The 24,720-nt window shown below is 40.8% G+C and overlaps 2 protein-coding genes, 1 long non-coding RNA gene and 1 pseudogene across 4 annotated transcripts; 1 reads left to right on the top strand and 3 right to left on the bottom strand.

Moving 5' to 3' along the window:
- Window positions 1-297: 297 nt before the first annotated feature.
- LOC113634539 (zinc finger protein 483-like) lies at window positions 298-7,287 on the bottom strand. 2 transcript variants are annotated; one of them, XM_027133573.2, is made up of 5 exons: window positions 6,904-7,287; window positions 6,715-6,819; window positions 5,216-5,341; window positions 3,236-3,379; window positions 298-908 (listed from the first exon to the last, which is right to left on the bottom strand). In XM_027133573.2, the coding sequence occupies exons 1-5, from the start codon at window positions 7,082-7,084 to the stop codon at window positions 595-597; spliced, it is 870 nt and encodes a 289-aa protein (XP_026989374.1). In that variant the 5' UTR covers window positions 7,085-7,287; the 3' UTR covers window positions 298-594. The 2 variants fall into 2 exon arrangements, with proteins under 2 accessions (XP_026989374.1, XP_026989375.1); XM_027133574.2 differs by having other exon boundaries at window positions 3,281-3,379; window positions 6,904-7,283.
- On the bottom strand, window positions 3,901-4,018 carry LOC113634607 (annotated as a pseudogene).
- Window positions 7,288-7,946: 659 nt separating the features above from the next.
- On the top strand, window positions 7,947-19,833 carry LOC113634546 (zinc finger protein 493-like). The gene is made up of 5 exons (XM_027133581.2): window positions 7,947-8,184; window positions 9,533-9,731; window positions 9,844-9,984; window positions 12,584-13,984; window positions 18,386-19,833. The coding sequence occupies exons 2-5, from the start codon at window positions 9,557-9,559 to the stop codon at window positions 19,126-19,128; spliced, it is 2,460 nt and encodes an 819-aa protein (XP_026989382.2). The 5' UTR covers window positions 7,947-8,184; window positions 9,533-9,556; the 3' UTR covers window positions 19,129-19,833.
- Window positions 19,834-21,001: 1,168 nt separating this feature from the next.
- Window positions 21,002-24,640, bottom strand: LOC125141302. Its single transcript, XR_007140690.1, has 3 exons — window positions 24,481-24,640; window positions 22,175-22,246; window positions 21,002-21,994 (listed from the first exon to the last, which is right to left on the bottom strand). It is a non-coding gene; the product is annotated as an uncharacterized LOC125141302 (long non-coding RNA).
- Window positions 24,641-24,720: the final 80 nt, after the last annotated feature.

Here is a 24,720-nt window from a genome sequence, read left to right as displayed (position 1 = left end):
AGCAAGAGTAAAGTATTTTTCGTGTAGCTAATCTGGACAGAGCCTCAGTCTCAGTCTGTAAATAACAGGCACAATGTATATTCAGATGCATGTTCTTCTTTGCTGTGATATTCGTGAGTAGTTATGGGTTTATTGTGCACTTTATGTCTCGTGCTGCCCTTGTGTTAAGTAATAAAGACTCTCGTTTGCTCTTGTTTCTGCCCGACGCTCCAACACATTTAGAGTGCAGACGAGGCTTCTTTCTAGCGTGTTTCTAGGCTGTGGGACACACAGAGTAGCATTAAGGCTTTCCCGGAGCAGGAATCTTCTCTGGCTGGTTGTTCTGAATTCTTTGCTGGTAGATAAAGTGGCTGTAAGGCTTCTGGCCAGTGTGCAGCAGTTTGTACACTGTGAGATGCTATGACAGAGTCTGAGCTGCACTGAGAGATGATGTTTGTGTAACCTGTTTTCCACAGAGATCACAGTGCCAAGGCTTCAGTCCTCTGTGCGTTCTTTGTTCGACGGAACGGTGAAGAATTGCCTCATCACACCGAGAGCGCTTGTGATACTTTACTCTGGTGTGCACTATAGGTAGTGAAACGTTGTTCTGCTCTCTTAAGGCTTCTCTCCAGCGTGAACCCTCTGGTGTCTTCGCACTTGTGATCGCTGTGAGAAATCTTTTCCACAGCGCGTGCACTGGTACGCCTTCTCCTCCGGATGCATGTTTTGATGTCTTCTAAAGTCTAATGAACTACTGAACCTCTCACTGCACCCGCTGCACTGAAACACCCTTTGTCCCTTACAAAGTACAATATGTTCGCCTGAAAGATGTAACGCATACGAGCTCCTCCCAAACTTTAGTTTTCTGGGGGACTTTCTTTTGATCGTTTGCTCTTCATCCTCTTCATCAGAAGACTGGTTGGACTTGCCTGCAATGTCATGAGAAAAAAATACAACTTTAAATGGATAAATGTGCTCAAAGTATGAACTTCACCAACTTATAATAAATAACCAATAATCTCATGTGATGATAAAACTCGAAACACAACATATCTTAAGATTCTGCAATACTAAGAGGAGACGTGAACTCCGTGTGATCTTTTGCATCAATACATTTATCAGACTGTATATTTATAATCACACCCTCCAGTGTCACCCATATGAGGATGAGGTTCACCTTTGAGTCTGGTTCCTCTGAAGGTTTCTTACTTTACCATCTAAGGGAGTTTTTCCTCCCCATAGTCACCTGAGTCACCTCAGGCTTGCTCATTGGGGATAAATACATACACATTGTGAACTAAATCTATCTAAAATTAATCTTGAATTTTGTATTCTATTAACCTTTCTATTATTCTTTATATTAACCTTCTGTTCTATCTGGAAGGGATGATTATAAAGCCATCAACAAACAATCTTAAACTCACCATTACAAGTGAAGAGCTTTCGAGATAGGTATCAATCAATTAAGTTTAGAAATGTGTCACGTGACTCTCAAAAACAAAATGGAGCACACTGTAGGTTTACAAAGATCCTACAAATCCTCGGATGTATATAGAATACAGTAAACTCAGGCTGCATTGATTCCGTGATGTCTTTCGTCTGCGACCTCTCGATATCCTTTGTTTGAGGCAGAGGAATTCTCTGTTCTGTTCGAATAAACATGTGCAGACGCTCCGTCGTCATACGACTAAAGACGTTGGCTATCACCCCGTTGACACCTTTTCTGCTAACTGTTAATGCCTCAAATAATGGCAAAGACCACAAAAGAAGGTTCTTTTGTCTCTCTTTTACATTTACAGCATTTGGCAGACGCCCTTATATCCAGAGCGACTTACATTATCTCATTTTTTTTATACAGCTGAGCAATTGAAGGTTAAGGGCCTTACTTAGGGGCCCAACAGTGGCAGCTTGGTGGACCTGGGATCGAACTCACAACCTTCCGATAGGTAGCCCAACACCTATTCCTAAGGGGAATATGGAGCCCTTGCTCAAAACAGAGCCGTTACTAGGTGAGCAGCCACTTACACTCTCCACCTCTGAAGTGTGCGCCACCCTGGGAATGGTGAATGCAAGGAAAGCAGATGGCCCTGATGGCATCCCTGGTCGTGTACTCAGAGCATGTGCGGAGCAACTGGCCGAGGTCTTCACGGATATCTTTAATCTGTCCTTGGCCCAGGCAATCCCCACCTGCTTCAAGTCTGCTACCATCGTGCCGGTGCCAAAGCACTCCACTACAACAGAAATGGCTGATCCCTCTCACCCCAAACACAGACTGTTTACACTTCTCCTATCGGGCAGACGCTACCGTTGTCTCAGAGCCAAATCAAACAGACTGAAAAACAGCTTCTTTCCCACGGCTGTTTCTGCACTGAGCAGCTGATATGGTGGTAACAATCACCACTGTACTGTCACTTTTCTTCTGTGTTTTGCACTATTTTGCACTTTAAAATCATCCATCCTCGCAACACCCAAAAACTATCATTACACTTCTGTATGTCCATCCATATTTATTCTGTCTAGATATATATTTATTCCGTATAGATGTATATATTCATAGTGACGTTCCTTTTGTACAGCTATCTGCCATACCACTTCATACTGTATCATACTTATATAAAAACCACACTATATACCCTTATTCAGGTACCCTGTACATATTACTACACCTTCTGTATAACCTCATACCCTTATTTATTACACTGCCACTTGTAAACAAGCCATCTATGCACTTCTGGTTAGATGCTAACTGCATTTCATTGGCTCTGTACATGTACCTTGCACAATGACAAAGTTGAATCTAATCTAATCTAATCTAATCTAATATAACCACTAGGCTACCACATGCCCCCGATATCAGCTCATAGGTAGCAACAGCGGTGCGATTCAGGCATCTTTATTAGTTGGACTGATGAGACCAAGGTGGAGATGTTTGGTCGTCTTGACAACGCCATGTCGGCCAAAACCGACCACATCTGTCGAGAAGCTACAAGTCCTGGGAAAAGTTGCAGTCGTTGAGACAAAAATAAACTCCACTTTACAGCAGAATAAACTTGAGACACACACGAGGTCATCTGTCCAACAAGATCAACGAGATATTTGTGTCATTTTGTAACTGACTGACATTCGTTTTCAATTACATGAACATTTCCATAAACACGGTGACCACAAGCTAATTCTTATTGAGTCCAGATGTTTGCATTCAGTTTTTTCTTTTTTTAGTGCATTTATATTTAAAAATCCAAACACAAATACTAACCGGACGAAATGAACTTTCTGTAGCTGGATTCGTCTTCTGACTCACCTTCGACTGCTGCCTTCCTGCAATCCACCAGCTTCACCAAACACACCTTTAACTGAGCCTCCAGTTTTTGCTGGTCTCCAACAAACCTGCTGATTTGACCTGAAACCAGAGAAGAAAATGTGCTCAAAGCAGGATCAGGTTGTTAAAGCAAAACTGGACTGAAGCAGTATGTTTTTATGAAGACGTACCGACATTTAATAAAACAAAAGATTTTATTGAAATTAAGTTATTTTTTTAATGTTTGTCCAAGTACATAAAAAAAAGGCTAAAGAGGTTTTGTGCCACTGCTTCATTAGCTAATGTCGACCATGTAAAATAAATAAATACATACATCGTTTTAGATTCCCAAACATTACAGTTTTCACCCAAGATAAAAAGTTACAGTAGAACGTTGTCTGAAGGACCGTGTCAGTAAAGACGTCAGCATGTTACGTAATTAAAGACTTTTTAGACAGTTACGGCTTTTAGCAGACACCTTTATCCAGAGTGACTTACAACTGAGCAGTTGAGGGTTAAGGGCTTTTGCTCAGGGGTCCAGCAGTGGCAGCTTGGTCCTGGGGTACTAACCCATGATCTTACGATCAGTAGTCCAACACATTAACTTAAGCTACCACATCCCCAAAAATATGGTAACGCGTTAGGGTTAGGGTGTCACAATTTTGCATGTCATCCTTGCGCAGGGGCCATGCTAATATTTTCTGTAGCATTCCAATTTTAGTACATGTGCTGCCTTAGCAAGACAAACCAAGCTAGGTTTGTTAGAGCCAAATTTTCCTATGGTTAGTAAAAACCAGACATGTTTCACAAGCTATAGCTCATTTCTTCAATATGAAAGGCTTCCAACATTTCATTCTAGAGGCCACTTGCTGAATTGCCTACATCACTGTATATAAAAACTGTTGCAGATTCTGTAAGATGCTGAGGAAGAAAAAAAACACCACCCAATTAGCTTAAAAACAACACAGATGTGTTTCCAAAGGCAAATAATTAAGCCAGATATCGTCCTTGTTTAGTTCAGACCTTCTCTCATCATTAGAGGCCTTTTTACGTATAAAATGGTTCGATGTATTGTCATTTCTGCCTAATACGTTTTCCTTATAAATACTTATATTATTTATTTCAGACTGTATTAAAAATTTGTAGTAAAATTCTGGATCATCATAAAGAAATTTGAGTTCTTTGCTTGTTTACAGCTGAGGAAAGGCTCGAAGCTCGAGCAAAACATGAACATAGTTAACAACTAATATGACTGAGCAAGAAAGTTGTGGGTAAATGAAAAGGTGTGTTATTTCAGACTTGGAATTTTTTTTGTTAAAATAACGCACTCCATCTTCACTTTCACTGCTCCTCACATTCAAAAGGAAACTGTGACTCACTATGACCCTCGCACTGCACCCCACACCCTCCGATCTACCTGCACTGCTCGACTGGTCCCACCATCTCTCAGGGTAAGAGGCAAGTGTACTACAAGACTCTTCTCTGTTCTGGCACCGAGGTGGTGGAACAAACTTCCCCTTGAGGTCCGGACAGCGGAGTCACTGGCTATTTTCAAGCAGCGGTTGAAGACCTACTTATTACGGAAACACTTTAACTAGCACTTCTTTCCTTATCTTTTGCATTTATTAAAAAAAAAAACCCACACACAACCTTTGACACTTTTTCATTGTAACTTTGAACAATGTTTTAAACTCATGGTATCTTAAGTATGTAACCTACTGCATTTCGTTACCTTGTACATGTGTAATGACAATAAAGTTGAATCTAATCTGATCTAATCTAATGAGCCAGCATTAATGTATCCAATGCTAGAGATTTAAGCACTTCTGTACGTCGCTCTGGATAAGGGCGTCTGCCAAATGCTGTAAATATAAATGAAGAATGACTTACACAAAAGAATAAAACCATTGTTCTTGGATTCGGGATCATAAGCCTCACCTTCTGGATCACTTTTAGCTGCTGATTTACTGCTTTGGATTTTTCCACAATCCACCAGCCTCACTGAACTCATCTTTAACTGAGCGTGAAGTGTTTGCTGGTCTCCATCAAACCTGCTGGATTTATCTAGAATATTGAAACAAAACAAACAAACAAAAAAAAGACAACGTCTTTAAACCAAGCTAGGTTTGTTAGAGCCAAATTTTCCTATGGTTATTAAAAACCAGACATGTTTCACAAGCTATAGCTCATTTCTTTAATATGAAAAGCTTCCAATATTTCATTCTAGAGGTCTGAATATCCTACATCACTGTATTTATATATAATATATATACCCACAGTACATACATAATTATATATATTCATAATATTATTTCTAATTCCAGCTTAGATGCTGACTGCATTTCGTTGGCCCTGTACTTTGTACTCTGAATAACGACAATGAAGTTGAATCTAATCTAATAATCAGCCGAAATGTCCCATCTACAGTAGCTTCACTTACAATGAACTTTCCACATACTTTGGAAATTATGACGAAATATGTTCAGCTCCAACCAGAGCCATTTTATATACTCAGTGGAAGCAATAACCTCACTGTGATTAAATTCATCGTCGACGTATTCAAAACAAGCCAAAGTTGCTAAAGTAAAAGGTCATCAGAGTTCACAGAGCTGCCTTCACCAGCTGGAACACGTTCAGTCTTAGTGTTTTGCTGTATGATTGGACCTTTATGAGCTATTAATCATATTTTAATTGATGTATTTTATACATGAGCTCTAAATAAAGGTAGCAGAAGCAAAATTATTGCCCATTGAGTTTGTAGTGAGGTTTCTTGAGGCAGACAACTGACTTGCTTTTTTTTTTTGGGCCATTTTTTAATCTCCTGGACCATTTCAAGTGTGCAACGTGCAAAAAAAATTAAAAACATCACAAAAGTAACTGAGAAACTATTATCAGTTTGTTTTAACACATTTTTTGTAAAATTGCACGATTTAAGTACCAAACTCCTGTTTTTTTTAACGAGCTTTAAATGAATTATTTCCCCAAAATCCAACATCAATTCCGATACAAGCGTGATCTGCTAACAAAGACGGTATGAAATCTGTTGTGTTCTATATGTTTATAGTCGCTCTTTTCTCCCTGCTGCTATTAGACTTTACAATCAAAGCTGCTCGCAGTAAACCAGTCACCATAATACACATATTACTGTTTTTAACTGCAATAATAAACAAAAACAAAGCAACAAAGTATTTTAAACATGTGCAATAACAGAAATTGTGAAAAACGGGCAATATTACCTACAGTATGTGCAATATACATCTTTTTATACATTTTGTTTTGTACATACTGTATATTATATCATGTCTCCATTCTTTTTATATATATTTGCATTTTATTATTCTTGGCTGCTGTAACAGTGAAATTTCCCCATTGTGGGACGAATAAAGGTTTATCTTATCTTATCTTATTCATGATCATAGGCCAATCTTCTGACTTACCCTCAGCTTCTACTTTTCTGTAATCCATCAGTCTCCCCGAACTCATCTTTATCTGAGCTTGGAGTGTCTCTTGGTCTCCATCAAACATGGTGGATTCACCTGGAGCTTAAAAACACAAAGAAACCATCATCAAAACAAAATCATCATCATCTTCTTCATCATCATCATCATCATTCTGTTCCTAATTACCTCCAGAAGGAAGTTTTTCGGACATTGTGTTTCCATCGAGTGTCTGTATTTTCCTGATGTCCACCAGTTTGACTGCACAGATCTTTAGATCAGTCTGATCTGAGTGCTGAACCTCGTCCCCACACCACAAACCCTCTGAGTTTAAACTGCACACTTCCGCCATAGACTGCAGCTGCATCATCTGTCTCTCACACACACGTCGATGAACCTAATGCGCCGTTTAGAACAACAGGAAGATTGTTAGAGAACTGTAAAGTGTAAACAGTCCCACGCTTTCAACGCCTCTTAAAAACTTCCTGGAGGTAAAATGTTAGAGATTCGATGTCATTTACACCAAACAACAATAGACAAATTTGCTGATTTTACTTCCGGGTGACTTTAGAAAGGATCTTTTTTTCAAAATAAAAACCTCAAACTACAACAATTATTATAACTAATAGTAATAATAATCGTCAAAATAAATAACAATAATTAAAAATAAAATACTCATTAATCATAATTTAGCTTCGGGTAAATTATGTTCTGTAGACATCATTTTAGACATGTAATTATGTAATGCTTCCTTTCTTTTTTCCTTTCTTCTTTTCTTTCTTTCTTTCTTTTTTTAACATTAAGGTAACTGATACTTAATTATTTTATTTATTTCAAATGTATTATTTAATTTATTTTTTGAGTCAGATTTAAATACAATCAGTGCTTTTGACATCGGGTGACATTTTGTTATATTAAATTTATAACGATGCAAAAACATGCACATTGAACACGTTTTAAACAATTTCCTCGGATTTATCACAACATCTATGCAATTACGCGCGTGTATAATATTTTAACTTATGAATATTTAATATATATATTAATGAATATTTAACTCAAAATGAACTGTTATTAAAAAACATTTTAATGTGTGCATTTTAAACTCCATTTAATAACGTAAATGTTAAATAATACATATATTAAACAAACAAACAAACAAATAAATATCCTTGTGGATAGATATGCAGCGGCCCCGTTTCTACCGCGCATGCGTGAACGTTAGCTAAGCTCAGTTAGCACAAATTAGCAAAACATTATTATTAGTAGTAATAATGGTCTAAAAATCCTTCTACATTGGATACAACAATGTAAATTTTCAAATGTTTAATGAAGTAAAAGGTGAAGGACTGAGTTTATTCTGATTGACATTAAGCTTTATTAGCCATATTGTCCGGTTGCTACAGGAAGTTATAGGTCTCCCACTGCGCATGCGCGTCTGTTGACCGTTCTTCCTTCTGCTTTTTAGAGGTATGTCACTTAACCATCTTAAACATGTTTCTCGGTGTTTATATGTTTATATAAATCTCTATCTTGCTCATGTTAGTGCAGTATGTAGTAAGCTGGATCAATGCTAATACCAATGTGTAGATGCTGCATTTGTGCTATGTGTGTAAAAGTGAATTAGAACGAGACCCATGCCACCTGACAGCTGTTGCACCAGATGTTTGTTTGTTTGTTTGGAGACTAAGTGTAGTAGGGTGGCTTTGGTGTGAAATGGGGACCAAATAAGTTATCAACAAATAAGCTGTTCCTTAGTATTGCTGTGCATGTAGGAATGGCTTGTGGCATCGTCATGTGATGCTTTGGGTTCTCAACACTGTATTTTCACTGAATCATCAAGATGATTGATTCAGTTGGTAGAGAAAGAGAAGAGGTCAAATATAGGTGTGAAGACAGTCATACTCTTTCATCAGCACACAGCTTTGTCCGGTCCTGATTTTATTGATGCTGAGCAGCTGTAAGGTGTGAATAGGTCAGTGTTTTCTCACCATCAGATGGTTTAGACTGGGTGGTAGGTTCATTGTTTGCTCAGGCAGTGTAAACAAAGGTGCACACTGTTGCCTATGTCGTCTCTGATAGTCTTCACGCTTTGTCACGTGCAGGGCGGCTTGTTATCACCCAGTGATTTTTTGACATTCTATATATTTTTGATTTGTATTTTGTTTTTGCCAAAGCTTTTCCTTGTAGAAGGAAGTTTTGGTAGAAGTCACATCTGAGGTGAACTTGGCCAGGACTGTACGATAAGAATCAAGATCTGCATCAAGTTGTGATTTCTTTTACTTTCTCTCAGATGATCTTATCACTGTTCGATTTTTGCGCAACACACCTGAAAGCCAAGGAGCGGAAAAAGAAGTTTTCTTGGGTTTGGTGGACAGAGGGCAGAGAAAGTCCATGGTTGAGGAAATAGAGGAGAGGAAATTATCTTTGGCTGAGTCCAAGGGTAGTGAGGAAAAGGACTACAGAGCCCTGATCACAATTCACACCTTAAGGGAGACTGAAACTACTCCTGATTAATCAGCTGACAGAACAACTAAGCAAAGACCAACACTAGTAGATCAACAATGCTATAGAATATAACAAAATTCCAATCACACAACTCTAGAACAAAGTGATGTTAAGCAGAAAGTACACAAAAGTCAGGAACCTACTTTACCAGAAGACGATATATTAAAATAAATAAAGTGAAAGCACACTGAAGTCAAAGCACAAATTTTAACAGGAGAGGTGGAGTCAGCTGGCAGGAATGAAAAGGTTGGGTTTTATCACATTGGTGTTATTCCTTACATGCTCCATATATTTTCTTTAAAAATTACAGGTAGCGGCAGAGACACTGCCAGAAATGCAGGTTATGGAAGATGTACCCAGTCTCATCTCTGAGGCTTTGTGTTGTACTCGTCAAGCTCAGCATACAGAACCAGCTCTGTTACGGATGTGTACAGTGAAACTGGTGGACTTCAGGAAAATACAGGGCCTGGATGCAAACGTAATCTCAGATGGAAATGTGCATACTGGAGGTAATTATGATTAGAAAGATGATCTTGATATTACTCTGTAACGCCAGTGTAATCTGCCAATTTTGCTCGAGCATCCTTTTTGTCTTTTGGAGATGTTTTATTTGTGTCAAAGTTTCAGGAATATCTAGTTTTTATGGAGACCAACCATCACTGCGTGCTCTGTTAAAGATGTGTTCTGTGAGACTGGTGGATTGTAGAAAAATAGCTGAAGATGAACCAGAAGATGGGGCTTCTGATGACCAATACAGCAGCGGTGAGTTTGAGTTTATTTTCTCCATTGAGTATATTATTGTTGTATTGATGATCTGATTGTGAATTGTTCAAAATTATCATCAAGAATGTGGGGTTCATTCAAAGTGAGTGTAGAGGTTTTGGGTCATTTTTGATTTTGAATGACTCTCGCCATGGTGTTGGTAGTAAAAATGAAAACGTGATCTCACAGTGAAAACATTTGCCTCACCCAGTGGCCCTACCTGCCACCTCATCCAGCCTCACCCAGTGGCCCTACCTGCCACCTCATCCAGCCTCACCCAGTGGCCCTACCTGCCACCTCATCCAGCCTCACCCATTGGCCCTACCTGCCACCTCATCCAGCCTCACCCAGTGGCCCTACGTGGCACCTCATCCAGTCTCACCCATTGGCCCTACCTGCCACCTCATCCAGCCTCACCCATTGGCCCTACCTGCCACCTCATCCAGCCTCACCCAGTGGCCCTACCTGCCACCTCATCCAGTCTTACCCATTGGCCCTACATGCCACCTCATCCAGTCTTACCCAGTAGCCCTACCTGCCACCTCATCCAGCCTCACCCAGTGGCCCTACCTGCCACCTCATCCAGCCTCACCCAGTGGCCCTACCTGCCACCTCATCCAGCCTCACCCAGTGGCCCTACCTGCCACCTCATCCAGCCTCACCCATTGGCCCTACCTGCCACCTCATCCAGCCTCACCCAGTGGCCCTACGTGGCACCTCATCCAGTCTCACCCATTGGCCCTACCTGCCACCTCATCCAGCCTCACCCATTGGCCCTACCTGCCACCTCATCCAGCCTCACCCAGTGGCCCTACCTGCCACCTCATCCAGTCTTACCCATTGGCCCTACCTGCCACCTCATCCAGTCTTACCCATTGGCCCTACCTGCCACCTCATCCAGCCTCACCCAGTGGCCCTACCTGCCACCTCATCCAGCCTCACCCAGTGGCCCTACCTGCCACCTCATCCAGCCTCACCCATTGGCCTACGTGCCACCTCATCCAGCCTCACCCAGTGGCCCTACCTGCCACCTCATCCAGCCTCACCCAGTGGCCCTACCTGCCACCTCATCCAGCCTCACCCAGTGGCCCTACCTGCCACCTCATCCAGCCTCACCCAGTGGCCCTACCTGCCACCTCATCCAGCCTCACCCAGTGGCCCTACCTGCCACCTCATCCAGCCTCACCCAGTGGCCCTACCTGCCACCTCATCCAGCCTCACCCAGTAGCCCTACCTGCCACCTCATCCAGCCTCACCCAGTGGCCCTAACTGCCACCTCATCCAGCCTCACCCATTGGCCCTACCTGCCACCTCATCCAGCCTCACCCAGTGGCCCTAACTGCCACCTCATCCAGCCTCACCCAGTGGCCCTACCTGCCACCTCATCCAGCCTCACCCAGTGGCCCTACCTGCCACCTCATCCAGCCTCACCCAGTGGCCCTACCTGCCACCTCATCCAGCCTCACCCAGTGGCCCTACCTGCCACCTCATCCAGCCTCACCCATTGGCCTACGTGCCACCTCATCCAGCCTCACCCAGTGGCCCTACCTGCCACCTCATCCAGCCTCACCCAGTGGCCCTACCTGCCACCTCATCCAGCCTCACCCAGTGGCCCTACCTGCCACCTCATCCAGCCTCACCCAGTGGCCCTACCTGCCACCTCATCCAGCCTCACCCAGTGGCCCTACCTGCCACCTCATCCAGCCTCACCCAGTGGCCCTACCTGCCACCTCATCCAGCCTCACCCAGTGGCCCTACCTGCCACCTCATCCAGCCTCACCCAGTGGCCCTAACTGCCACCTCATCCAGCCTCACCCATTGGCCCTACCTGCCACCTCATCCAGCCTCACCCAGTGGCCCTAACTGCCACCTCATCCAGCCTCACCCAGTGGCCCTACCTGCCACCTCATCCAGCCTCACCCAGTGGCCCTACCTGCCACCTCATCCAGCCTCACCCAGTGGCCCTACCTGCCACCTCATCCAGCCTCACCCAGTGGCCCTACCTGCCACCTCATCCAGCCTCACCCAGTGGCCCTACCTGCCACCTCATCCAGCCTCACCCAGTGGCCCTACCTGCCACCTCATCCAGCCTCACCCAGTGGCCCTACCTGCCACCTCATCCAGCCTCACCCAGTGGCCCTACCTGCCACCTCATCCAGCCTCACCCAGTGGCCCTACCTGCCACCTCATCCAGCCTCACCCAGTGGCCCCAAACACATTCATCCTCCCCTTGAGGCAAATGATGAAAATTACAAACATTTTGTTTGTGAAATGTTGCTAGACATCCTTGACCTGTTTTAGCTAGAAAGCTAGAATAAATAAGTCGTAAATAATTCTCTCTTGTCCTGTGATTTTTGAGTGCTTTTCTTAGCCCTCTGAATCAGAAGAACTTTAAGAAAGACTACATTACTTTTCTCTTTTTTATGATGTTTAACAGTTATAAATAAACACTATGTACAAGTGATTTTGGTCATAGCACAAATACAATGTAAATGTACCCCAAAAAAGCTTAATGTCGATTTCTGCATAAAGATTTGTATTTAATTTGTGACTAAGAAATGAATGAAATTTCTGATATTTCTCTCTCATGAAATTGCAGGCGAGTCCAGCAACTCATCGTCTGATGAATGGGATCTGTCAGGGCCTAAAAAACAACCGGTTAAAGGAAAGAGCCGTAGAAAAGTTTTTGTACCGGAAATGGGAAAAAAGACATATCACTGCAGCCACTGCGATAAGACTTTCAAGAATCCGGTAACCTTCAGAAGCCACCAGAGGGTGTTTATAGAAGGAAAGGGTCACAAATGCACAGTGTGTGGAAAAATATTTTCAGCAAGAAAGCACTTGCTGGAGCACCGCCGAGTGCACACTGGGGAAAAGCCTTACCAGTGCACACAGTGTGGAAAAGCATTTGCCCGACAAACAGGTCTGGAAGAGCACCGGAGAGTGCACACTGGGGAGAAGCCTTACCAGTGCACAAAGTGTGGAAAAGCTTTTGCCCTACAATCAACATTGCGCCTTCACCAGATCGTTCACTCTGATGAGAAGCCTTACCAGTGCACACAGTGTGGAAAAGCGTTTGCCCGACAAACAAGTCTGGAAGAGCACCGGAGAGTGCACACAGGCGAGAAGCCTTACCAGTGCACACAGTGTGGAAAAGCGTTTGCACGACATGGATGCCTGACACTTCACAAGAGCATGCACACTGGGGTGAAGCCTCACCATTGCACAAAGTGTGGAAAAGCCTTTTTACGTTTCACAAATCTAAACAGACACCAGATGGTGCACTCCAACTCGAAGCTTAACGGCGGCTCTCAGTCCGACAAGACGCAGGCATCAAATGTTAACGTGCACAAGGGTGTACATACTGGCGAGGATCATATATGTTGCCAAAAGTGTGGAAGAAAATTCTCAAGCTCATTGGGTATTCAAAGGCATAATTGTGCAAATCCTCATTCAAAACCATACGAGTGCTCAGAATGTGGTTTGATGTTCAGAAATTCTTTAAACCTAAACACTCACAAGCAAGTACACACTGAGGAGAAACCGTACAAGTGTTCTCGATGTGATAAGACATTTAAAAGATGTTCATCTTTAATCGTACACAAAAGGATACACAGTGGACAAAAGCCGTACTACTGTGACTTATGTGGAAAACAGTTTTCACAATCAACACATCTGCACACACACAAGAGAGTGCACACCGGAGTAAAGCCTTACAGCTGCTCGCATTGTGGCAAGTCTTTCACTCAGTCATCTCATCTTACAGTGCACAAGCTAGTGCATACCGGACAGAAGCCGTACTGCTGCACCACCTGTGGCAAAGGATTCAGATTATCCAACCACCTTAAGAGTCACGAGAGGACTCACAGTGGGGAAAGGCCGTATCCCTGCACTATTTGCGGATTCAGTTTCTCTCAGTCTAACAGCCTTAAAAATCATATGAGAATACACACTGGAGAGAAGCCTTACCAGTGCTCAAAATGCGATAAGGTATTCAGACAGCTTGGCTCCATGAAATACCATGAATTTGTGTGTGGTCAATGAAGGGTTCAACAAATATATGATTTTATTGTAGTTTTTTTTTTTTTGTCACAGACCAAAAGACTGTGCAGAATGATTGATTGTATACACTATAATGATTAATATATGACAATCAATAGGGAAACTCTTTGTATTTTGTGTAATGAAAAATCTACGCAAACAATCATGTTTAAAAAGCGGTTTAGCCATATAACACTTTGAGGTTTTATTAACAGTTCTGGAAAACTTGACGGAGGATTTGCTTCACTATGAATGAAGAGATTGTGCCTATAAAGGACATTATTTTTATATGGACATCAGTGCTGCCTTAAAAACGATGCTGTCAGGTCTGTCAACCATTCCGCTAGTACAGTACAGCAAAAGACCAAAGCCAAATTAAGTGCAACAGGAAATTTGTGACTGAAAACTTATTTTTTTAATCCTTAGAAAAAGCAAAACCTGCTTATTTTTTTTACTGAAGAGATAATGCACTTTAAGGGCAATGTTGTGATGCTTTTTTTTGATGTGTTGAATGTTGTCCTCATGCCAGGTTCGAAAAAGCCGTGTATTGCCTTTTCATTGCATTTTCTGTTTTTATTTCAGTGTGAATGCTTTTCTAGCTGACATTCTGTGCCATTCAGATCATGGCTTGGATGAAACCAAGATCTTATACAGTATAGACCTGTAATCCCAAAATTACAACATTTTATTAAACACTTAAAGGTGGGGTGTACGTTGTTTGAGAAATGCTTCAGAAAACCGAGTCGGGCCGACAGACAAAACCAAACGTGTAGCCAATGAGCAGAAAGGAAGAGTGTTCAGTGCACATGTGTGACATTATCCGAAAGCAATTGAAACATTGACATGGTGGATAAAAACAAAAAGTGAAAAAAAGGCTTACGATGAGGCAAGAAGTAGGTTGCAACCTCGTAGAAGACGCAGAGGTTGCTTTTTTCTTTTCGATAGGTGAGTAACGTTGGTTTTGCTTTGTTACACAGAACTAATATATGCCTTTGTCCTTTACATGATTATGCTTGTGTGTCATTTTTGCTTGTTTGTTTATCTACAATCGTTTTGTTCTTCCCTTCAGCTATGATAAAGACACATTTCTTTCCATTAGTTGCCTGGGTTATGTATGTATGTGTGGGCGGAGCTATCAATACAGGGGCGGGACCCATTTGGGTTAGCGGCGTGTTTGTTTTGGTGATTTCAAATGTCAACATTGGCTTTCAAACAACGTACACCCCACCTTTAATACATGAGTTTGAATGGTTATTTCTGAACATTGCTGCAGAATAAGTGTGCATACACTTATGCGATTGTAAGTCCCCCACTCAACAGATTTGTATTTGTTGCTTGTTAAATCACATTAAAAATCATTGATTCATTAAAGAAATAGAAGACTACATTACTTTTTTCTCTTTTAATTACATACATAACACATAACATGAATAATTCAGTGTACATTGTAACATTGTTTGAAATATATGTTACACAGAAGTCATTTGGTATTTTATTGACTGACCCTAGAAATAAAGGGAATAATTTATCATTCAGAAGGAAAATAAAAACTAATGAGACAGTAATGAGCTGCATTTATGCTGCGCGTGCACCCGAGGTCTGTGCAGGAGACGCGTGCACGCAGATGCGCGCAGACAGACTCCTATACGTCATGACGCAAAGAGCGTGCGCGTGCACGCGGCTTTATTATGATTATTATTATTATTTTATTTATTTATAGAGAACAAGCGTGTGTAATTAAAATCTTTTCCAACCCGGTTTTGAGATGTCAGCTAGTCCAGAGACGGAGGAAAACTTCATAAAAGAGGTCGGTTTGTTTTGTTTTTTTTTACACCCAGGTAGCTACATCTAGTCTAAATGCAGCAGTTTGATAGTTTGGTCTGTGTTGTGCAATAAAATAACAGACGTGATTATTTAATCCTGCAGCATCTAATGTAACATGGGAGGAGGGGAAAGCTAAGCAAAGCACGAGCAAAGATGTTTGGGATTTCAAGCCTGAAATGCATAAACCTAAAGTCTATCTTATCATTTCTTCATCTCAGATTATCTACGAATCACATGACAAATAAATTCTGTTTCTCTTTGCATTCAACAAAGATTTTCCTTATTTATTCATTTAATTACTTACATTTTATGGTAACCAGCCTGTAGTGTGAAATCAGGATTACTCATTTAAGCCCCGCCCACCACCCTGTTAGCAGTGAGCTGTTAGCAGTGAGCTGTTAGCAGTGAGCTGTTAGCAGTGAGCTGTTAGCAGTGAGCTGTTAGCAGTGAGCTGTTAGCAGTGAGCTGTTAGCAGTGAGCTGTTAGCAGTGAGCTGTTAGCAGTGAGCTGTTAGCAGTGAGCTGTTAGCAGTGAGCTGTTAGCAGTGAGCTGTTAGCAGTGAGCTGTTAGCAGTGAGCTGTTAGCAGTGAGCTGTTAGCAGTGAGCTGTTAGCAGTGAGCTGTTAGCAGTGGTGGCACGAGGGCACAGTTTGTCATCATCCTGACCTCTTATTATTGTCTGTGTGGATCTGAATGTTCTCCATGTTTTAGCATGGACTTTCTCCAGGTTCTCTGGTTCTCTTCCATATCCAAAAGTACCTAATTAGGCAGACTGGCAAGGCTAAATTTCCCCTAGGTGTTGAGAGAATGAATGAAGAACAAGGGGCATAGCCTTTATTATCGCCACATATACACTACAGCACAGTGGAATTATTTTTCTTCACATACCCCAACTGAGGAGGTTGGGGTCAGAGTGCAGGGGCATCTATGATACAGCGCCCCTGGAGCAGGGAGGGTTGAGGGCCTTGCTCAAGGGCCCAACAGTGGCAGCCTGGCTGTGCTGGGCCTTGAACCCCGATCCTCCGATCAACAACCCAGAGCCTTAACCAGTTGATATGGTGTGCTGTGATGGACTGATGACAAATCTGGAGTTAATTCTTCTTCCTTGAGTCCAGTATTATCATTATGTGTTCATGATGCACAGTGAACTTAAGCCAGGCTTATTGTTAAGTTTCTGCAATATTTACCACCCTCAGAGATCAGAACTTTATTTATTGACTCATTCTCCAACCTTTCACTCAGTATTACTGGGATAGACTCCATATGCACGATAAGGATAAAGGTATTGAGGATAAACGAGAGAGCTGCTAATGACCTGGTGACATTGTGACCTGAGCAAAAGTACATAATAATAAGCATGATGCTCCTTTAAACATTGTCTCTTAATTTCCTTCTTCTTTGTTTGTCTTGAAGCAACAGTTCAAATTCTTTCACCGTTTCTGCCAAGAGACAGAATTAATGCCCCAAATGCAAAAACTGCCGGACATAGAGGATGTGCCCTGTCTTAACCCGAATCCTGATGCATATATCACAGAGTGTCTGTGTTGTAATGATGAAGATCAGCACACAGAGCGTACACGGATGAAGATGTGCACAGTCAGACTGGTGGACTTCAGAAAAACCCAGGGTCTGGGTGCAACAATAATATCAGAAGGAAATCTTCATACTGGAGGTAATTATGATTAAAAGATGATCACAATGACATGTGGATATGTGACTAATCTGACCAAACACAGTAATTTCATGTCTTCCAGTGAGTGTATGGTGGCTGTATTGTGGATGAATAGAAACAGTCATAATGTAATGTGTGCGGGATGCACAGTGAGTCAGTCCTTCCAGGATTTTGTGGTTTTGCGAAAAATCAACAGCAAAATCAAGAAAAACCTTTTTTTTTTTTTTTAGATCATTATAACTGGATTTGAGAATAAATGGATTAGGAGTTTTTCCCTTTAATTTTTTCAAATTTTATTTTGCAGGTCAGTTTATTAAAGGTTCCTCACGTCAGCCAATTTAGCATTGTTTGTGAAGGTGTGGCCATCTTATAAGTACGTGAACATGAACTATACATCACTGCTGAAAATTTATGATGATGAATGATGGCCAGACATGCAGTGATTGCTAACTGGGGTCTATTTGCTTATACGTGTCTGGGTCCTGAGTATTTAAAAGCCTAAATGTTTTTTTATTTGTTCATCAAATTGCAGGTGCATTCATCAAGTCACCTTGTGGTCAAGAGGATGTATCTACCGATCAAGAAAAACGTATTGAAACAGAGAGCTTGAGAATAGTTACGCTGGTAAAGAGTTCGTTTGCATTACATCGTGCGGGAAAACATATTGCTCTTCATACACGGCAAAGGGTTGATCAGTGCAGTAAGAGTTTCAGTGGTTCATTAGACTTTACAAGACATCAGGAAACATACATAGGACAGAAGTCTCATCGTTGCACACAATGTGGTAAAGAGTTTTCGAAAAGATCCTATCTGCGAAGGCACCAGAAAATTCACACAAGATTCGGACCTTGTAGCTACTCTGAGTGTGGTGAGACATTCACAGTGCACGAGCAAGTGCATAATGAAGAAAAGCCCTACAAGTGCAAACAGTGTGGAAAACACTTCTCAAGCTCATTGGGGTTTCGGAGACACAAGACAATACACAGTCAAGAGAAGCTACATCGGTGCTCTGAGTGCGGTAAGCAGTTTGTGCATCCGTCAACATTAAACAATCACAAGAGGATACATACCCAAGAGAAAGGTTTTCACTGCTCTGAGTGCGGTAAACAGTTTGTACAGTCTTCGTCTCTTAAACATCACAAAAGAATACACACTGGGGAAAAACCGTACAAGTGTTCTCAATGTAATAAGGCTTTTTCTCATTCTTCAGCTCTTGTAGTACACCAAAGGCTACACAGTGGACAAAAGCCGTACCACTGTGACTTATGTGGAAAACAGTTTTCACAATCAACACATCTGCGAACGCATGAGAGAGTGCACAGCGGAGTAAAGCCTTACATCTGTTCGCATTGTGGCAAATCTTTCAGTCAGTCGTCTCATCTTGCGGTTCACAAGCTATTGCACAGCGGGCAGAAGCCGTACTGCTGCACCACCTGTGGCAAAGGATTCGCGACACCAGACTACCTTAAACTTCACCTGAGAATTCATACAGGTGAAAAGCCATACAGGTGTTCTGTTTGTGGATGGTCTTTCACTCAGTCCCACAGCCTCAAAGAGCATCTGGGAAGACACTGGAGAGACGCCTTGCCGGTGTTGACGGCTCAGTAGGGCGTTCAGAGAGCTTGGCCATTTTAAATTCCAAATACTTGACGAACGATACTTTAGTTGAATTGTCCTGGTCATGAACATCCAACCAGTCACATACGTCATGTTTATGTCTGGTATAGTAAGTTTAAGACTTGGGGCACAAGCTGGGGCACAGTCTAGATAGGATGCCAGTCTATAACAAGGCACAACAGCACACACACACTTACGCACCCATTCACAACCTACGGTCAAGTTAAAGATGCCAATCAGCCAACAAACAATTTCTTTGGATCTTGGGAGAAAACCAGAATATGAGAAGGAATCCCCTGAGGCACAGGGAGAACATCCAAACTCCATATGCCCCTGAGCCACTGTGCCCCCTAAATGAATCTAATTATAAATAGAAATGTAAAATAAAACCTTAATGTTAAAAAGTTTAAACTTTAAAACTTTATTGAGCCTTTTGTCTCCAAAGACAGGACTACAGCAAGATGCCTGGAACAATCAACCAGGTAATTTTCTTTAGAAAGCTGCACCCATGCAAATTTTGGTTAGTTGTCAATACTTTTATTGTTCAATGTAATAATTTTTTTGAAGAGCTAGCAACTCTTCATTAGTTTTTTTTTTTGAAGTCATGTTTCTTTACTTATATGCAAAAATTTATGTAAAATTTTGCTAATCATTCTGGAGTACTGTATTACTCAGTAAAAGTGCAATAAGAGTTTGTGTCTCTGTTCGTTGTTATTCTTTCTGCTGCTCTCTGTTTTGGGTCAACACAGCGATTTGATGGCACAGGTTTCACGCCGCATAGTTAACTTTTCAGTGGCTGGGTAGGTTTCCTGCATGGGAATTGAACCGTGGGCCGTGACAACGAGAGCACGGGATCCTGCTGCTGGACCACCAGAAGGCTCATCAGGCATCAAGTTAATGAGCTGAAATGTCTAAATGGTACATTTAGGAAAATACTGGAATAATTGTAATTCATTACTAGGCTTTATTATCTTGAGCAGTTTCAAGCAGAAATGTAAGTGGAGCGGCTGTTGAACTGAAGTCCAAAATGAATCTATAAAAATTTGTGAATCCAAGAAATTACAAGAGCACTTTGATTATGCTGGGGCCATTTATTATTGAAAAGTCTTAGACACCTAAAATTTTGTCGTCAATCTTCCTGTGACTGCTTCTATGACTTCTGCTATTTGTTTCAGCTGTACAAAACATTTCCAAACATTCATTTGCCAACGAAGAATAAATGAATATAAAGAATAACTATCAGAAGAAGTAAACATTGAAATCTGTTCACTTACTGCCTGATATATTCCATCCCTCGATCGGTACCTTTGCGACAAGATAATCAATGTTATTCACTTCTCCTGTCAGTGGTTTAAATGTAATGGCTGATCGCTCTACATATAATGATTCTTTCATTGTATGTTGCAGTGTTGGTACAGTGACATTTATTGATGCCTGGTGGCAATGGCATATACAGAATATGGCAGATGCTTGAAGGGGAAAAGTGTGTGGGGTGGCCAGTGTAAACAATTCATAATGCCATAATGCCAGTTCTATAGTCTGACACATTTATTATTTAAGCCTATTCTCATTTTAATACTTTGCGGTATTAAAATCAGCAGTTATAATTTAGTGCGTCATTTTAAAATCAATCAATCACAATCAATCAAAATTTATTTGTATAGCATTTTCAACAACATAGCATTGGACCAAAGTGCATTACATGGTAAAAATCATTATATAAGACTTGGCTTCCACTTTGGGTAGTTTTAAAGGACAATTAAAGATTTTCCTTTTTTCTAAGGCTTTTGCCTTAGAAAAAAGGAAAATCTTTAATTGTCCTTTAAAACTACCCAAAGTGGAAGCCAATTTCAAAGAAAGCGGCCGTTCCATAACACAGGAGCTGCCACGGAGAGTGCACGATCTCCGATCCTCCTCAATCGTGTTCGCGGAACAGTCAACAACATATGCACATCTGCTCTCAAAGAGAAAGAAGTTTTGCAAGGGCTCAACATAGCTTTGATGTAGTCAGGAGCCTGTCGATGTAAGGCCTTATACTTACTGTATATAGTAAACAGGACCTTCTATTCTATCCTATATAACACCGGAAGCCAATGTAAAGAAATGAACACAGGTGTTATGTGATCCCTCTTCTTAGTGCCAGTTAAAAGCCTAACAGCAGCATTTTGAACAGAACTGAAGTCGAGCTATAAGAGATGCATTCAACCCCAGGTTTAGGGCATTACAATAGTCCAACCTCGTAGAAATAAAAGCATGAACAACAGATTCCAAATCTTTTCTGGAAAGAATAGATATCAACTTGGACAACTTCCTTAATTAACTGATAAAAGGATGATTTCACGACAGCATTTACTTGTCGGTCAAAACAAAGTTGTGTCAAAAATGACACCCAGGTTCCTAACATAACCATTTACGGTTATGGGGCAAAATCCTCACTCACAAACAGATTTCCCATTGTTTGTTTCCAAAAACCATAATCTCAGTTTTATTTTCATTTAATTGCAGAAAATTGCTTGCAAGCCATACCTTCACTTCATTTAAGCATATGTTTAAACTGTCCCATGCAGCACGCTTGTCCAAAGAAAAATATAATTGCAAGTCATCTGCAAAGGTGTGGTAATTAATATTGTGGTGCCATTTAGATTTTTTTTAGCACTGGCTGCACCAGTACACAATCATGTAATAAAACTCACAAGATTCAGTATAAAATTCTTCAATTTATTTTGGCGGTTAATTAAGGGTTCAATTGGATTGGGTGGTGGGAGGGGAGGAAAAATGAGGAGTCTGGACAGTCTGATGTTTCTGTCCTGAACTTCTGACCAGGTTCGCTGGGATCAGCATGCAGGTCAACTGGGATCTAACATGGAGCAGTAAAGTAGAACTGAACATTGATTGAAAATTAGCAAATGCTTGCTATTATGTCATTTGTTTCTCCATAGATTTTTATATTTGAGATAGATTAAAACAAGAATAAATGTCAAGTTTAGCATTGAAGAAAACTAAAATTAACAACTGACCACAACCTGCTTATGTTTACCTGGTCAACATCCATGATGGTGTCTTCCAGATTCAGGTTCTGAAACCTGTCTTCAAGGCCATATATGGGGACCTGGTAAAAAGAAAGAAAAAACACCACTCAGTTCTGGAGTGAAAGAATAAAACTATGCTTATTCGCTAATAAAATGTAAACAATTTTGAGAAGGGGCATTAATCTAAGACAACATTGCACATTTGTTGCAGGAGTCCAAAAGATCTAAATCACAATCCGACTTTGTTTACCTCAACATCCATAGGTAGCCCACAGTCCCTAACCCTGGTCCTGGATTAGCTATTGTCCTGTACATAGACGTTTTCCTATTTGTTTAACCCTCCTTCAGACCACAGGACAATTTGAACCCGCTGGAAAGTTTAATGTGTCATAACTTGGGTTTTCTTCCACATATTTGCCTGAAATTTACCAGGATTGTTCCAAATGATGAACTTTGCAAGGAAAATTAATTGTTTCTATTTTCGTTGAACTATGTGTTCGTAAAATAAATACTTTCCTCCTCAAGAGCACGGGGTCAATTTGACCCCGCCACATTTAGTGGGGCAATAGGTCACCCTTTTCAGCGCAATGAACATACATATAGACACAAAAATGCACACATAAAATGTCCACTAACACACGCACCCAAAACACACACTACACACATGCATGCACACACACACACACACACACACACACACACACACACACACACACACACACACACACACAAACACACACACAAATTGGGCATTGCATTTCATTAGGCCTTCAGAAATAAAAAAAAAACTACACATTTGTAAATATTTCACAATTTTGATATGCCTTTGCCTAGCAGAGGGCAGAATATGATCTACCAACAAACTTTACACACACACACACACACACACACACACACACACACACACACACACACACACGTTGTGTTTTCATATTCAAATCATATTTATTTCCTCTTTCTTATTTATGAATTTAGTTGCATCAGTCAGCTTTGACCTGGGGATGTTTATAATATTGAATAATTTCTGCTTATTTTACTCAAAAACATGGCATAATTTCAGGAGGATTATTGTTTATAAATTAAATATAATAAAAATCATAAGAGGTGTAAAGGAAGTTTTATTCACAAGAGATTATGCCATGTTTTTGAGTGGTGTGTGTGTGTGTGTGTGTGTGTGTGTGTGTGTGTGTGTGTGTGTGTGTGTGTGTGTGTGTGTGTGTGTAGCCCATTTTTGGGTGATCAGATTGCATCTGGTAGGCAAAATAGACATTACAAGTGTAAAATGTTCACAAATGTAATTTTTTGATTTATAAGCATTCAAGTCAATTTGACCTGGAAAAAAAACAGGTTTTATTATTTACTGACATTAAAAATGGTCAAAATGGTTTCAAAACAATCTCCTGGCTTTGAAATATACCAGTCTGTAATTGTGCATTAACATTTGTGCCTCTATAGTGAAATTAATTAAAAATTTCTGTTTGTTTTTTTTTTTTTTACTAAAAAATGAGGCATTTTTGCACATTAATGTCAGGACTCAGCCCGGACTTTTGGCCATGTGCCTTTTGTTTATCTTCCTCGTCACGTGTCTGCCCCGCCTTCGTCCGCCCCTCCCTGTCTCCACACCTGATCCTTATTGTATCATCATTGTCTTTTATATTTAAGTGATCCGCATTGCCGAGTGCAGCACGGAATCATTAGTTACGTTTACCCCTTCGTCATGTCTAGTCGTTGTTAAGTGTCGTCATTTGTATTGTTTCAGTTATTGTCTTTTAGGTCTTTGTCTTCATTATTTATTAAACCCCTTTCATTTGAAGCTATCCTGCATACGGGTCTGTCTCCTTCCTCCTCTGGTTGTGACAATTAATGAGGTTTATTATACAAATATTACAAAAAAAATTTGCAAAATATGTTATACAATTTTAATATGTTGGAAACAAGTTTGACAAATAAGGTTAAAAAAAGGCTATCATGTATACTTAATTATTTATAAGCAGTCAAAACAGACAAGGTTAAGTCGACTCGGCGCTCCTAATTTGCATAGGAATGCAGAAAAGGTCTGCAGGAGGGTTAATCCATTCAATTATCAACTAACTAACAACATTACCGACATTTTCACAGAAATCACATGTGCCTGTGTTGATATTATATAAGGATTCATTTCCAATTTTTGTAAGATAAGATGCTGTTGAAAACAATGTACACTCATTTAAAATCTCTGTCCATGTGTAAGATGCTGAACTGTTATGTAACAGTCTTCTTTATGTAACAGTCTTCGATGAAAACCGATTCCTGACCACAACCTGCTTATGTTTACCTGGTCAACATCCATGATGGTGTCTTCCAGATTTGGGTCCTGAAACCTGTCTTTAAGGCCATATATGGGGACCTGGTAAAAAGAAAGAAAAAAAAAAACACCACTCAGTTCTGGAGTGAAAGAATAAAACTATGCTTATTCACTAATAAAATGTAAACAATTTTGAGAAGGGGCATTAATCTGAGACAACATTGCACATTTGGGGCAGGAGTCCAAAAGATCCAAATAACAATCTGACTT

Source organism: Tachysurus fulvidraco, chromosome 5 (assembly GCF_022655615.1).
Source record: "Tachysurus fulvidraco isolate hzauxx_2018 chromosome 5, HZAU_PFXX_2.0, whole genome shotgun sequence".
Lineage (NCBI taxonomy): Eukaryota > Metazoa > Chordata > Actinopteri > Siluriformes > Bagridae > Tachysurus > Tachysurus fulvidraco.
This window is presented reverse-complemented; position numbering and strand designations above follow the sequence as displayed.

Excerpts from the sequence above, each read along its gene's own strand:
- LOC113634546 (XM_027133581.2), top strand. The coding sequence starts at position 9,557 with ATGCAGGTTATGGAAGATGTACCCAGTCTCATCTCTGAGGCTTTGTGT. Across the intron at positions 9,732-9,843 it reads TGGAAATGTGCATACTGGAG|TTTCAGGAATATCTAGTTTT; the intron begins GTAATTATGATT and ends TTTGTGTCAAAG. Across the intron at positions 13,985-18,385 it reads ATGCGATAAGGTATTCAGAC|GTGGTGAGACATTCACAGTG; the intron begins AGCTTGGCTCCA and ends GCTACTCTGAGT.
- LOC113634539 (XM_027133573.2), bottom strand. The coding sequence starts at position 7,084 with ATGATGCAGCTGCAGTCTATGGCGGAAGTGTGCAGTTTAAACTCAGAG. Across the intron at positions 6,820-6,903 it reads CGAAAAACTTCCTTCTGGAG|CTCCAGGTGAATCCACCATG; the intron begins GTAATTAGGAAC and ends TGTGTTTTTAAG. Across the intron at positions 5,342-6,714 it reads CAGAAAAGTAGAAGCTGAGG|ATAAATCCAGCAGGTTTGAT; the intron begins GTAAGTCAGAAG and ends TCAATATTCTAG.